The following is a 12700-nucleotide window of genomic DNA, read 5'->3' on the forward strand; positions in this document are numbered from 1 at the left end:
TTTCTAGAACTGTTTGGTGAGTAGCTATAACTTAATTGCCGCCACAGGCAAGGTACGTCAATGACGTAGTTGACGGCCCCGGATGGTCATCGAAGCGCAACCTAGGGCAGAGGCGCGGACAAAACGGCCGTCAAGATGGAAACAGGATTCTACGGATTCTAGGCAGGAGGTTGGCGGGCATGGCATGTACCTCTTGAGAATGTCGGGGCCGATCCAATCATACGTGCTTGCGTGCATGCATTCCCGTTGGGGAGACATGGGCGAGAGAGTCACCCGACCAATAGGAAGGCGGGGACACAGAGCGTGGGCTAGTCCGGCATCTGACTGGCATTGAACAGCATGTCGACCAAAAGCTGGTCGCTAATGAAGGGCCATTTCACGGCAATGACGAGTCGATTGAGAAACCTGGAAGTATGATGGAATAGAGTGAGTTTCAAGTAGTCAACCTTACTGAGGTGGAAAAGAGTTTATTCGGCGAGACTGGGACATGCCAAGAGAAGCCAGCACCGTGGAATCAACTGTAAGTGAGAGAGAGCCAGAAAGGCCATCATCGTATTCGGCCTATACGAACACAACAAGCCTGTCGACCAGCCGAGCGTCGGCGTGGTGTTTTGGTTGCCCACTGATGTTTTAGGTCCGATACTTGGACGGCTGTCGGGGTACAAAGGCAGAAACAAAGGGCCTGTAAGGGCAGGCATTTGAAGCTTCGAAAGTGGCACCACTAGTGCGTCCCAGTGGGGCTGGCCCTGGCATTGGCTTCCGGGCGTAGCAAGCAAGGGCAATCAATGATGGACGGACATGGACTGACAACCACCACTGCTCAGATCGATCAATTGATCTGGTTTACTTCCTGAGACCCTATGCCCCCTCGACCCTTTGGCTGCATGCTACGGCGAAACACAGCCATACCTTAACTTTGACAGCCCGGGGTTTGATCCGGAGATAGCCAGGATGCACCGCTACGTAGAATGGCCAAGAGAAGAAAAGCAAATGACCAATGTCCGTTGTGTTAACACAGCACCAGTAAGGCCCGGGATAAGCGACCAGCTGAGATGAGAAAAGTGGCAGGTAATCTTATGTCGCTAGCGACCTGCCACCTGCCCTGCCAGTATTGGGGCACCATACCACACCACATTCCTCTCTCAGTGCGCGCTTGTCAAAGCGACATGCCTCTGGCCTCGCTCGTATCACGTTGTTTGACTGCTCATCCGATTCTGTTCGGGCGAGGCGAGGAGCAAATGGCTCGTGGACGGGATTGGAGTGCCAGTCGCGGCACCTGCTGAGCAGCGAACCGTTTTTAATTAAGACCCGGTCAAGCAGACCGAAGTACACCGGAAGTACAGCATGGCTCCCGACAACCTCAGCACGAGGCACAGCAGAATACCCAGGGCCAATCTCACGATACCCCCGCAAACCAACTCAATCCAGTACTTTCTTCGATGTCCGTCATTTCGGGAGGGCTGATCCAGATTAGACAGCAATAATCCTGGCTTGGCCCTTCCCGGCTTTCCGCCCGATATTCCATCAGGAGCAGCCAGAGCGCCAGTCCGTACCCTTGAGGCTTAAGTACCCTGATAACTTATCAGGGTCAGTCAGAAGGGCAGAGGGTAGAAAGAGGGGCCATTCGCCAGGCTCGCTAGGCCCTTCGCGTCGCAGCGTCGCACAGGCGTGGATCCACCTGTGCATGTCTGCATGCCAAATGCCTGCATGCCTGCATGCCTGCTTGGATGTCTGGTGTCTGGACTCAACTCAACGTTACAGGACCCATCCATTCGCCCAAAGTCGATCAAATCAGAATCACTCAATCAAAAATTGTTCTCATCTCAGGTCTGGGCTGCCTGTCTTGTCTCTCTGTCACTGTGCGTCCCATTCGCAGTCTGCCAGTCCCGACGACGTCTGATCCATCCCGCGCCCCCGAAAGGCTGACGGTGATCCTGCCTAAGCCTATGCATGCATTGCCTATCTCTCTCCCTCTCTCTCTCTCTATCTCTCCGTGCTCGCCTTCTCTGACTGAAGCTCTCGGGCTCTGCTGTCTTGCTTCTCGCTAGCCCGGCATCAACCCCCACATTTCCCACTCTTCATTCTTTTCTCGACTTCCCTTCGTTCCGGCTCTCTTTTTTTGGTTCTTCTTCTTTTGGGTTGGAGCACATCCACTATCGCAAACCCCTCCCTCCCCTTTACTGTTCCCGACTGTTTGTTACTGTATGAACGGTTTCTGTACGGACCTGTCGGATCAATCACTTTGCTTCCACAAAGACACGACGGGAAACGGCACCCCGGGGATCCTGATATCCATACGGCTTCCATCAAGCGGCTCAAGCAGACTGACAGACAGTATCTGTCGCAGCTTCATCCCACTGTACCGCTCAGATGGACCAATGCTTGTAACGGAAATCCCGCTCTAGCACTTTCTGGCTTTTGCTCTGCTTTATTTTGCTCCGACTCGACAGCTTTGATCGAGGGCACTCCCGTTATCTTGCTGCTGCACCTTTTCCTGCACGTTTATTATACAAGCCGAGACGACGAATCCGCCCCGGCGGTAGTCGCATGTCAACCTACACACCAAACCCAGTAGTGCATCTAATCCTCGTTTGTCTCGGTACACTGCCAGTACTTGCGAACCTTAGCTGCCACACCACACCAAAGGCCGCCAACCTTTTTTCGTCCTTGATCGAATACAGGCCCCTCCCCCGTGTCTCCCATTCGATTGTTCGATCCTGGCCGTTCTCAGCTTACCTCTCCCTTATCACATACCAAACATGAGTAACACCACCAGGCCACCACCCCAGACCCTGCCACATGCTGCACATGCATTCGTCCGTGGCAACGAGAGCCAGCACCTGCCTACCCCGGACGCCCTACCTCTTTTAGATACCTCGAACGCCCCGACTACGCCTACCCGGCCGTCCAAGGATACCGCTGCCTTTTTCAACCACCAGAGCCTTCTTTCCAACCAGGCCATCCGTCTATCACCGCCTTCGTTCCACCATGACGTTTCATCCCATCGCTCCGACCAAACCACCAGTACCGATGACACGATGAACTCCAAGCTCCCGGTGCGCCCCGGTCAGATTCAGTTCCGATCCAACACTATATCACCGTCGCCGCCATCAGAGACCATAGCCGAAGAAACGTACGCGGATCCCAACGACGGCGCACCCTGCCCATCTACCCCACTGGGGTCCCGAAACCTCGACTGCCTCTCCATCAACACCGATTTTCCCAGCCAGACCCCTTCCCGAACAGAGAGCCTCAACAGCAACTACGGGCTGAGTTCGTCCAACCGCCTCAACAAAAAGTCATCGTCTGCTAGCCTCCGGCCCGTATCGAGAACACCATCCGTGAAGCGGGCATTTGTCAATAATATTGGCTCTGCCTGCAGTTCGGCCGTGCCTAGTCCTATCATAGCGGCTATGGGCGATCTGACTCCGTTGCCTTCTCCATTACTGTTAGGCGATTCGCCAGGGCCGTGGAGGAGACTTGGTGCGAGGCCACCGTCCAGGGAAATCAGCTTGCCGACGATTATGCCTGATTCCGTTCTGGTCACTTCGAGTGGCGAGTCCGTAGCCGCTTGTCTTGCAAACCAGTCTAAAAGAAAGGTGTATGCTGGTCTCAGAGCAGGCGAGCCTCCAGAAAACAGTATATCTAGCAACGGTGACAAGATGCATGGACGCAACAGGAGTGTCAGTGAATACATACCCGATCCGATGACTATACCTAAGAGGCAGCTCACGGTTTCTGGATCGCATTCTCGATCGGGCGACCACCACCACAACAACAGCGGCGACGGCGACCATAATCTGCGCCGCGAACCGAATCTCTCCGCCGCTCGTGGTCTAATAGCGGCCACGAACCCCCTACTCCCCCGCCAAGTGAATCATCGCAGAGCAACGATGGTTCCGCCAGCCGGCTTTCGAAGAAACCCCGTTTCGAATACTTCGAGGCCCGTGGAAAAGAAGACAATAAACTGCGGAGGTGGCGTGCGGTGAAGCAGCTCGGGGAAGGAACCTTTAGCCGCGTCATGCTCGCAACCAGCCAGGTCGCCGTGGACGACGGCGAGGAGAGCGGCGCAACAACACCCGTCGAGCCTGATCTGAAGACTCTGGTGGCCGTTAAGGTATGCGAGCATGGTCCGCGTGGCGGGGCGTCCGAGCAACGCATCGAGATGAGCCTCAAGCGAGAACTCGAAATCATGCGATCCATAAACCACCCGTCGATTGTGCATCTCAAAGCTTGGAATATCGAACCGACGAGAGCCCTCCTTGTCTTGAGCTATTGCCCCGGCGGGGATTTGTTTGACGTCGCCACAACACACCGAGACTTGCTTTCGCCGCCCCTATTGAGGCGCATCTTTGCGGAACTCGTGGGCGCCGTGAGATATCTCCACGACCGGCGTATAGTGCACCGTGATATCAAACTCGAGAGTAGGTGAACCATTTTCTTTATTCCGCCAGCTGTTTCGAAATGCCGAAGTCATCATGTACAATCATCGTAACTCTCGTGTATGGATTGCCCAGCTAACCCATCTAGATGTCCTCGTGAACATTCCTGCCGACGAACTGGCGAACCCTAACCATGATTGGCAAACGTATCCAGACTCCATTATCACATTGACCGATCTCGGACTGTCGCGTTTCGTTGCCGATGATGAGAAGTTGGAAACGCGATGTGGCTCCGACGATTATGCTGCCCCTGAAGTGATACTGGGACAGCCTTATGACGGCCGGGCCATTGATGCCTGGTCCATGGGAGTACTCCTCTATTCGTTGCTCGAGTCACGCCTACCATTCGACCCGCCACCTGGCGCCAGCGATGCGCACAGGATGCGCAGCCGCACAAGCCACAGGATTGCCCGGGTTGAATGGAGATGGATTGACTACGCCGGAGACGATGGCGATCATGAAGGCGACGAAGCCAAGTTCGAATCCAAAGGCCTGAAGGGTGCCATGGAAGTGACGGAAGGGCTTCTCAAGAGAGCCCGCAGCCGTTGGACTATCGACAAGGTGGCGGCAAACGAATGGGTACGGGGCGGCGTCCAGGTGGAAGGAGGCCCCCCATTTCCGAGCGGAGGACGAAGGCGTCGAAGTATTATGACACTAACGACGTGTTTACTTTTTTGGTCCATCGAATTCTCGCTCTTCAGCTACAGCCAATCTGCATAACTCGTTTCAGCAGAGCGGCCCCATACCATATCCCGCTTCTTCTTTGCTACGAGACCGAATTAGCAGGTAACACTCGCTTCTGTGGCGGTAGCTTCACATTATCTGGGGGACTTTACTGACTATGCTTACCTACTTATAATGGCGCTGCTTATTGTCGGCGCCTGTTCTTTTTTGTTCTTATCTTAGCAGCGATAGAGTCCATTGGCAAGGGCGCAGAGAGGACTACCATAAAACTATTGGCGTTTTGGGGTTCTTATCATAGGAAAATACCCCCAAAGAGCTTGAATCGACTCCAACTTAGCGGGCTATTTCTTCACGCTGCCCCCTCTCATCTGGCTGTTACGCCGCGTGTCCATCGTAAGTGGGTTTTCCCTTCTGACTTACCCTCGGCTGGAGGCCTATATAAGCCAATTGCGAATCGTAGGTTTTCTGATTGCCCAACCCGCTCCATGTCTCTTCTGGCTGTCTGCAGTTTTACCCACTGATTCAGCAAACCGGCTCTCCAACCCCAAGACTGCCGCCGGCACATTGAGTAGACAAGTACCCATGTAGAGTTACATAGACCGATCGATACCTTGTCACTTGTGTGTGCCTCGGCTCCAAACTCCCCGCACCCAGTTCCCCACCATGGCTTGGTGGTTTGCGGAGAGAACTCCGCAGGCAACGGGCGGTCTAGGTTAATTGGACGTCATTCAATGATACATCACTCTGTCCTAATTACTGTCCTGTGGTATTGTGAGGCTCCTTCCTGTATCAAACACCATTGACTCCTGATACGCCGACAGCTTGCTCTTTCGCTGTTCTCCTCTTGGTCCCCGAAGGCTGTGATGTCGCAGCGAAACTATAAGTTCGAGGGCTGGGTCGGCCGGGACCCTGCCTCGGCCGAGGGCAATATGGTCTGGACCGAGTTCGAGCCGAAGCGCTGGGAGGAGACGGACATCGACATCCGAATCACGCATTGCGGCATGTAAGTGACGGCACGTCAATCGCTCGCCCTCAGTTGGAGTAGTCACAAGGATTGGCTGGTCTAACTTGAAAGCTCGCTCATGATAGGTGCGGAAGTGACTTGCATACGCTGAGCAGTGGTTGGGTGAGTTGACATCCAAGGGATATGAGTTCGCAAGAGGTACGTACATCCCAGGGCGGACGTCTACTGATTCGTCCTGCTCTTGGCAGTATCCCGCGCCGTACCCAATCATCGTGGGCCACGAGATCGTCGGCGAGGTGGTCCGCGTTGGATCCCAGGCTGCCGGCGGGCACAATGTCGGCGACCGCGTTGGCGTCGGCTGTCTGGCCGACAATTGCGAGGGTCTTTTGGCATCGGCCTCGGACAGCAGCAGCCACGGCAACAAGACAACGATCAAGGGCCCCTGCGTCAACTGCAGCAACAACCAAGACCCGGCCGAAAAGAACGAGCAGTTCTGCCCTCGCGCCCGCTGGACCTACCCGGGCCCCCACCACAACGGCGACAAAGGTTACGGCGGCTACGCGACGCACCACCGCACGCCCGGCCGTTTCGCCTTCGCGATCCCCGCGGGACTGAGCTCGGCCGCCGCCGCCACCATGATGTGTGCAGGCGTCACCATGTACTCGCCCCTCAAGCGCTGGCTGGACTTTGACCCCGCCGATAGTGCGAGATCCGCAAAAGGGAAGAAAGTAGGCATCGTCGGGCTAGGCGGGTTGGGTCACTACGGCGTCCTGTTCGCACGCGCCATGGGTGCCGACCTGGTGCTGGCCATCTCCCGGAAGGAGGCGAAGAGAGAGGAGGCGCTTCGGCTGGGGGCGCATGATTACCTTGCTAGCGAGGAGGGCGGGAAGGGGTGGTTTAAGAAGTATTATGGGCAGTTGGACTTGTTGATCAGTACGGTGGCTTCCGCCAAGGTGTGTCTCTTTTCGGGCCAACCGCTCTTCTCCTCTTCACCGCAGCACCCAAACGCTTTTAGTTGTCTGAGTAAGCTAACGACCTGCCCGCCAGGCCCCCGTTCGCGCCTACCTCTCCCTGCTCAAGCCCCGTGGCACCCTCGTGCACGTCGGCAACCCGGACGACGGGCCCTTTGCCATCGACCCGCCCGCAGCGCTGGTCACGCGCAGCCTCAACTTTGCCGGGTCCTGCATCGGGTCCGCGGCCGAGACGCGCGAGATGCTCGCGTTCGCGGCCGCGCACGACTTGCGGCCCTGGGTCGAGGAGCGGCCCATGAAGGAGGCCAACGCGGCCCTGCGCGACCTGCATGCGGGAAAGCCGCGGTATCGGTATTGTTTGGTCAATCCGGAGTCGCCGAGGCTGTAAAATGGCAGTATGTAAATTGCTGAGGAGATCTCAGCCTATTTCTTGGCACGCTCGAATAGAGATAGAATGCTGAGTGAACGGAAGAGCGGATAAAATGATTGGCATGTCACAAATTCAGCATGAGCGTTGACATTATGTGACACGGTGGCGAGATGAGAGTTTACGTGATGGTCATGAATACCCGTTGCGATTGGCTCCGTAGGATCTCACGATAATATGTCTTGATGGATGATAATATAGCTGATATCCGATGCCAACTCCTGGGCAGGAGGGAGCAGACGGCTCTCTCTGACTGTATGGCTTCATAAAGATGGTTGAGTTCCAATTGTCTATATATTATGCCTAGATTGGGGCTTAGTCGATGGTTTTAGAGGTGTAGGCTTACTTGCAGGTAAGATTTGACGATACTGCGTATAATCGACGTGGGGTTCAATGATTGCTATTTATAGTCTCTAACGTAAGTGATCCGCATATGGTACCTCTGGGCAGGTAATTTCATCATCACTCACCAACAATAAAGATTCTTGGTGCTACGGCCTTGGTGATCTTTCCTACAGATCCAATGCGACGACGACTTGTAACCTTTGCCTCGTCGTATGATTCGTGGGGGTCTAACTCAGTTGGTCGGCGTGTCTAAATGTCAAGCCTCGACATCCAACACTGGCTTAGTGCCAGTGGAGTAGCGGCTCACTGTACTGTATTGACACAATTACGGATTCCCGATATCAGTATTAACGGACCGATAGCAGTACCGCAGGTCGTATGAATAGCAACCTGCTGCCGTTTTCCCTTGATGAGACTTTGGCAGTACACAATCATGGTCGTGTGCAGGTAATTTGCCAAGACATTTGCTTACCCACGCTCGCCAGGGATTATACGGCGCGGCTCCGGTTTAAACATAAGCGGCGAGGCTGCAGCTTAACACCATTTGCAGCAGATACTAAAATCAGCTACTGCGAGGCTATGCATAAGCAGAGAGGCACGGAATCGTTCGCGAATAGAATACGGCAGGCTTGAGCGAAACTCGGCCGACCTCCCGCTTCCTTTGGGGGCGAAGTTGGCCATTTTTAGCTACACGCCGAACAAATCGCACTGCCAGAATCCTACTGTTGATAGTAATGTATATATAAGTGATAGAATGCAATCAATATTAACTCGTCTTGAGAATCACAGTTACACACATCTAACTGAGTCTCGACACCGGAATTATCCTCTTTGACGCAGTTTGTTTTTTTACAAAGCTAATTCTCATCATGTGGTTCACGCAGAGGCTTTTGCCAGCCCTGCTGCTGTTGGCCGGACTCGGTCTAGATACGGCCCATGCTCATCCAGCTTCTGATATGGTGTCGACTCGGGAACTGGGGCTTCGAGCCTACGATCCATGGACCGACCTTCCGAAAACAGGCAAACCGTCCAAAAAGCAGATGGACGCCGTGGCTAAAGCATGCGAGCTGAACGGCATGTGCTTATTCTACCGAGGCGCTGGGCCCAAGGAAAGAGGCCTTGGGCTTTGCGAAAAGCAGTGCAAGAAGGAGCCGAATGCGGGCAAGAAAGCCAAGGATCGCCAGTCGGCCATAGAGAGGACCTTTATTAGCAGACAGAACGGAGAAAAGCCTAACCAGAAAGACCAGATCGACTCCCTTGGCGGCGTTACCGTAAGAGCTCTCCATATACATACAGTCCCCTTACTAACACATTCCCAGTGCTACGGCGCAGTAGAGCCAAACAAGAAGGCGGTATACAAGCTGGACGAAAATGGCGACCAATGGATCCCGGGTGTCTGCAAATGCGATGTCCCTGAGATTGCTAAAGTCCTTGTTGTCTTCATTGCCAACGGCCTCGAGGAGCTAAAGAAGGCCATCGAAGAAGGCCTCAAGTTCTTGTGCGCGGCTAGCTTCGGTCTCTTGAAAGATATAGTCGACTGGGGTATTTCTTTCATCCCCGGCGCGGGCGTTGCCGTCAGAACCGGCAAGATCACGGCAAAACTTGTCAAAGCAGCAAAATCAGCTTATGAGCACGGTGGTAGGTTTATTCTTGAGGTGACTGTACGAGCTCTGAACTAACAGCCAAACAGCGACAGGGACTGATTTCTTCGGTGACTTCGTCACGGATGTTTGTGGTCAAAAGCCGCCTTTCAGCTTCGGCCCAGACGCCCTTTTCGGTAAGTAATATCTCACATATGTCCAAGAAGGTGGAAAATATATCTAACGTGTCCACTTTACCAGACGCCTTGGTTGAGCTTCCTCTATCTTCCTTGGGAGACGAGAAAGAAATGGCCTGTAAGCTCGCCAAGGGGAAGAAATGCAAGAAGGTCAACTCCAAGCCGGAGCCAAAGAAGAAGACACAGCTGTACAAAGGAAAGAAGGGGGAAGAAGGGCCGCTCGCTGCCGTCGAGCTCTGCGCCCTTGGCCGAGGAGGAGTCGTAGCGACAAGGTACACCATTTGCGGCATGGGATTCATGCAATGACCACTATAGATGAAGCGGAGGACAGAAAGTGGAGGGCGTTCTTTGGTTGACTCATTTTTCTTTCTTTCGTTCTGGGGTTTTACTTCCACTTACTGGGCCGGTCCAGCCGATACGGCAAATACAAAAATATATATAGGCGCAACAGCCAGTCACTATTCCAGATGTTCAAACTGTTAGTGAATAGCCCATAACTCGGGTGCGGTCGTTCCTTGGTTGAATGATGATGAACGCCTGTAGTGATCATGGCAATCCATGATACCAGCAGTGTTCATAAAATTGTGTTCTACGCTATTATTAGTTAATTGGGTCGTAAGAACACATTGATCCACTTCACTTCCATCTTGTGTAGCTTACAGTGGGTGAAGATAAGCACTAGTATACAACCTGCAGTATCACCTCATCACTCCGCCCCGACATCATGCGTTTATACCAGAAGGAATAGATCCTACATAAACTCACTGGCTCTCCATTCCAAGAAGTGCCCCAAGTCTCACAGGCTACTAAGCTATCTTTACATACCCATAAGCAAGAAGGGAAATGGGTAGCCTTGACATTATCAAACTCGAGTTCTGTGGATTGTGTCTTGAACTTTACTAAATCAGCCCTCCCCTCTTCTCCCGTGTTTGCTCGTTTCAGCAGATTATTTTGTCTATTTGTGATAAAACCTCTCATCACCACGATCAAGAAGGAATTACTGGCGCCTTTGATGAGTACGATCCTGTCCGGCCTTCATGGCCACTATGGGTGGATGGCCAGAGAGACCCGCTCGGTGATGACACGCTAAGATATCAGCGGCTGGATTGCATATCGGTATTGCAATGGAAGGGTTCAAAAGACCGTGAACTCTGGCTGGAGACATTTATGAGCCACGATTACGCGATGCTGGGCCAATGTGGCGATAAACCCACCTGAGAGGAGGATATTATTTGAGCCTCCAATGTAACACTGCATTCAAAGTTAGGCGTCATTATCAACCCCCTTTTTCTCAAACCAGATCAATTCCTTGACACAAGACTCCAAATCCAACCCCATCCTGACGACCCGCCCGTTCTCCCACACAAATTCGGCGTCTATAGGGCCATCCCCGCCCGCCGTCAGGCAGTATTTCATGCGGCCAGTGATCTTGGATTCGTTCGCGATCTGGTCGAAGGTGATTGTGAACCCGTAGGATCGGTCGGACGCATCGATGAAGAGCTTCTCCGCCCGAATTCCCACCGTAAACATCCGGTAACCGGGGTGCCAGTACGGGCCTGTGTACGCGCTCAGGGGTGCGGTTTGGGTGCTTGCCGGTGGGTCCTTCACCTCCTCACTTTTACCGCTGGGCATGAATGACTCCGAATCAGCTTTGGTAATGTTCGCATTGCCGCTTCCAACCCCAAGAGCACCCTTCTCCTCTGATTCGGTTGGGGTCTTAGCCTTAGATGTTGCCCGGGAAGCTTTGGGCTTCAGCGGCTTGGGAGGTTTCGACCCGATGAACTGTCTAAAATGGCGGCGTTCTGGGATAGGCACGCCGAGAAGCTCATCAATAAGGTCTTTTGTGATAATGCTTTGTATGTCGAAAGTACCGTCGGCGTTACCGAGGAACACAGCACCGAACTTTAGGTCGGGCAGCAAGAAGAAGCGGCCGGAGAAGCCGAACCCAGATCCGTCGTGGGAGACGACTCGTTGCCCCCTGTACGTGTAGACCTCGAGACCGGCGGCATACACGGGTGGTGTCGTGTTCGGTTTGGACTTTCGACCCTTCCATGTCGACTCCATAATGGTGCGGAGCCGCAAGAGGCCTTGGTAGACTCTCCCGTTGATGGGCCCCTCGCAATGTAGGAGGGCTTTCACCCACTTGATGAGGTCGTTGGCGCTCGACATCACCAGACCCGCGCCTTGCGCCTCGGGCGCGTCAGGCCACTGGATATCGAGGTAGGTGGAGGTCTCCTTGTCCCAGTCGTAACCGGTGCCGATCCGGGCTCCAAACCCCCTTCTCCGGGCTTCCGAGGGCTGGAGGCAGGTGGACTGCATACCCAGGGGCCCGAAGAAGTTCTGGTCGAGGAAGTCGCCGAAGGTTGTCTTGGCCTTGACCTCGACTAGGTGCGTTGCAACCGTATACATCATGTTGTTGTACATGTACTTGGAGCGGAGAGGCGCGCATACGCTCAGGTTCCTCAGGTTCCTTGTGACGGACCTCGCATTATCTGTCTGTACCGCGAGGGGACCCAAATATGAAAGATCGTGACTAGATGATACGCAGTCTCAGCAGGAAGAATGGCATTATCAGTACCGTGAGTTGCGCCTTGGCAAGGCTCTTCACTGTATGGAAAAATATGTCTCAGAATACATACCGGGGCATGCCGGTCCTGTGGCTCAAAACATCGTCCACGGTGATACTTTCTGTATACCCCACCCCTGGCATAACGAAGTCGTCGGGCAGTAAGTCGGACATGAGGGCGTCCCACTGCACCTCGGGGTACTTCTCGTCGTCGTCGACCAGGAGCGCCACCGAAGCCGCCGTCAGTGACTTGGAACACGATGCTATATCGAATAGCGTATCCGGAGTACATGGCCTTGGCGGGTTCAGCGACGCCTTGCCCCAACCTACCGAGGTGATTTTGCCCTCGTGGACAATAGCAAGCGAGAGGCCTGGAACATGATACGATTGCATCATCGCCTGGATGCGAGCCTCGAAAGCAGCTGAGCGGCAATAATCCTCCATAATGACGCGGAGAACTTGCCGTTGTGGTTTGTGGTGTGTGGGAATGAAGAGGGTTTGTCTTTGAAGATACCGAAATCAGA

General features: G+C 53.9%; 5 protein-coding genes across 5 annotated transcripts; 4 read left to right on the top strand and 1 right to left on the bottom strand.

The window, feature by feature from the left end:
* Nucleotides 1–2759: 2759 nt before the first annotated feature.
* On the top strand, nucleotides 2760–3989 carry PG998_005269 (Serine/threonine-protein kinase PRR1; the record flags this gene model as incomplete). The annotated part of the gene is made up of 1 exon (XM_066872087.1): nucleotides 2760–3989. One exon carries the CDS (start codon nucleotides 2760–2762, stop codon nucleotides 3987–3989), a length of 1230 nt encoding a protein of 409 aa, XP_066732184.1.
* A 32-nt stretch (nucleotides 3990–4021) lies between these two features.
* Nucleotides 4022–5162, top strand: PG998_005270 (uncharacterized protein; the record flags this gene model as incomplete). Its single annotated transcript, XM_066872088.1, has 2 exons — nucleotides 4022–4424; nucleotides 4531–5162. The coding sequence occupies 2 exons, from the start codon at nucleotides 4022–4024 to the stop codon at nucleotides 5160–5162; spliced, it is 1035 nt and encodes a 344-aa protein (XP_066732185.1).
* An 827-nt stretch (nucleotides 5163–5989) lies between these two features.
* PG998_005271 (uncharacterized protein) lies at nucleotides 5990–7449 on the top strand (the record flags this gene model as incomplete). Its single annotated transcript, XM_066872089.1, has 4 exons — nucleotides 5990–6129; nucleotides 6216–6252; nucleotides 6339–7043; nucleotides 7138–7449. 4 exons carry the CDS (start codon nucleotides 5990–5992, stop codon nucleotides 7447–7449), a joined length of 1194 nt encoding a protein of 397 aa, XP_066732186.1.
* Nucleotides 7450–8702: 1253 nt separating this feature from the next.
* On the top strand, nucleotides 8703–9916 carry PG998_005272 (uncharacterized protein; the record flags this gene model as incomplete). The annotated part of the gene is made up of 4 exons (XM_066872090.1): nucleotides 8703–9104; nucleotides 9153–9471; nucleotides 9524–9610; nucleotides 9675–9916. 4 exons carry the CDS (start codon nucleotides 8703–8705, stop codon nucleotides 9914–9916), a joined length of 1050 nt encoding a protein of 349 aa, XP_066732187.1.
* Nucleotides 9917–10873: 957 nt separating this feature from the next.
* On the bottom strand, nucleotides 10874–12620 carry PG998_005273 (Beta-lactamase-related protein; the record flags this gene model as incomplete). The annotated part of the gene is made up of 2 exons (XM_066872091.1): nucleotides 10874–12143; nucleotides 12250–12620. The coding sequence occupies 2 exons, from the start codon at nucleotides 12618–12620 to the stop codon at nucleotides 10874–10876; spliced, it is 1641 nt and encodes a 546-aa protein (XP_066732188.1).
* Nucleotides 12621–12700: the final 80 nt, after the last annotated feature.

This window comes from Apiospora kogelbergensis (assembly GCF_038363985.1).
Source record: "Apiospora kogelbergensis strain CBS 113332 chromosome Unknown utg000003l_segment0_segment0, whole genome shotgun sequence".
Classification (NCBI taxonomy): Eukaryota; Fungi; Ascomycota; class Sordariomycetes; order Amphisphaeriales; family Apiosporaceae; genus Apiospora; species Apiospora kogelbergensis.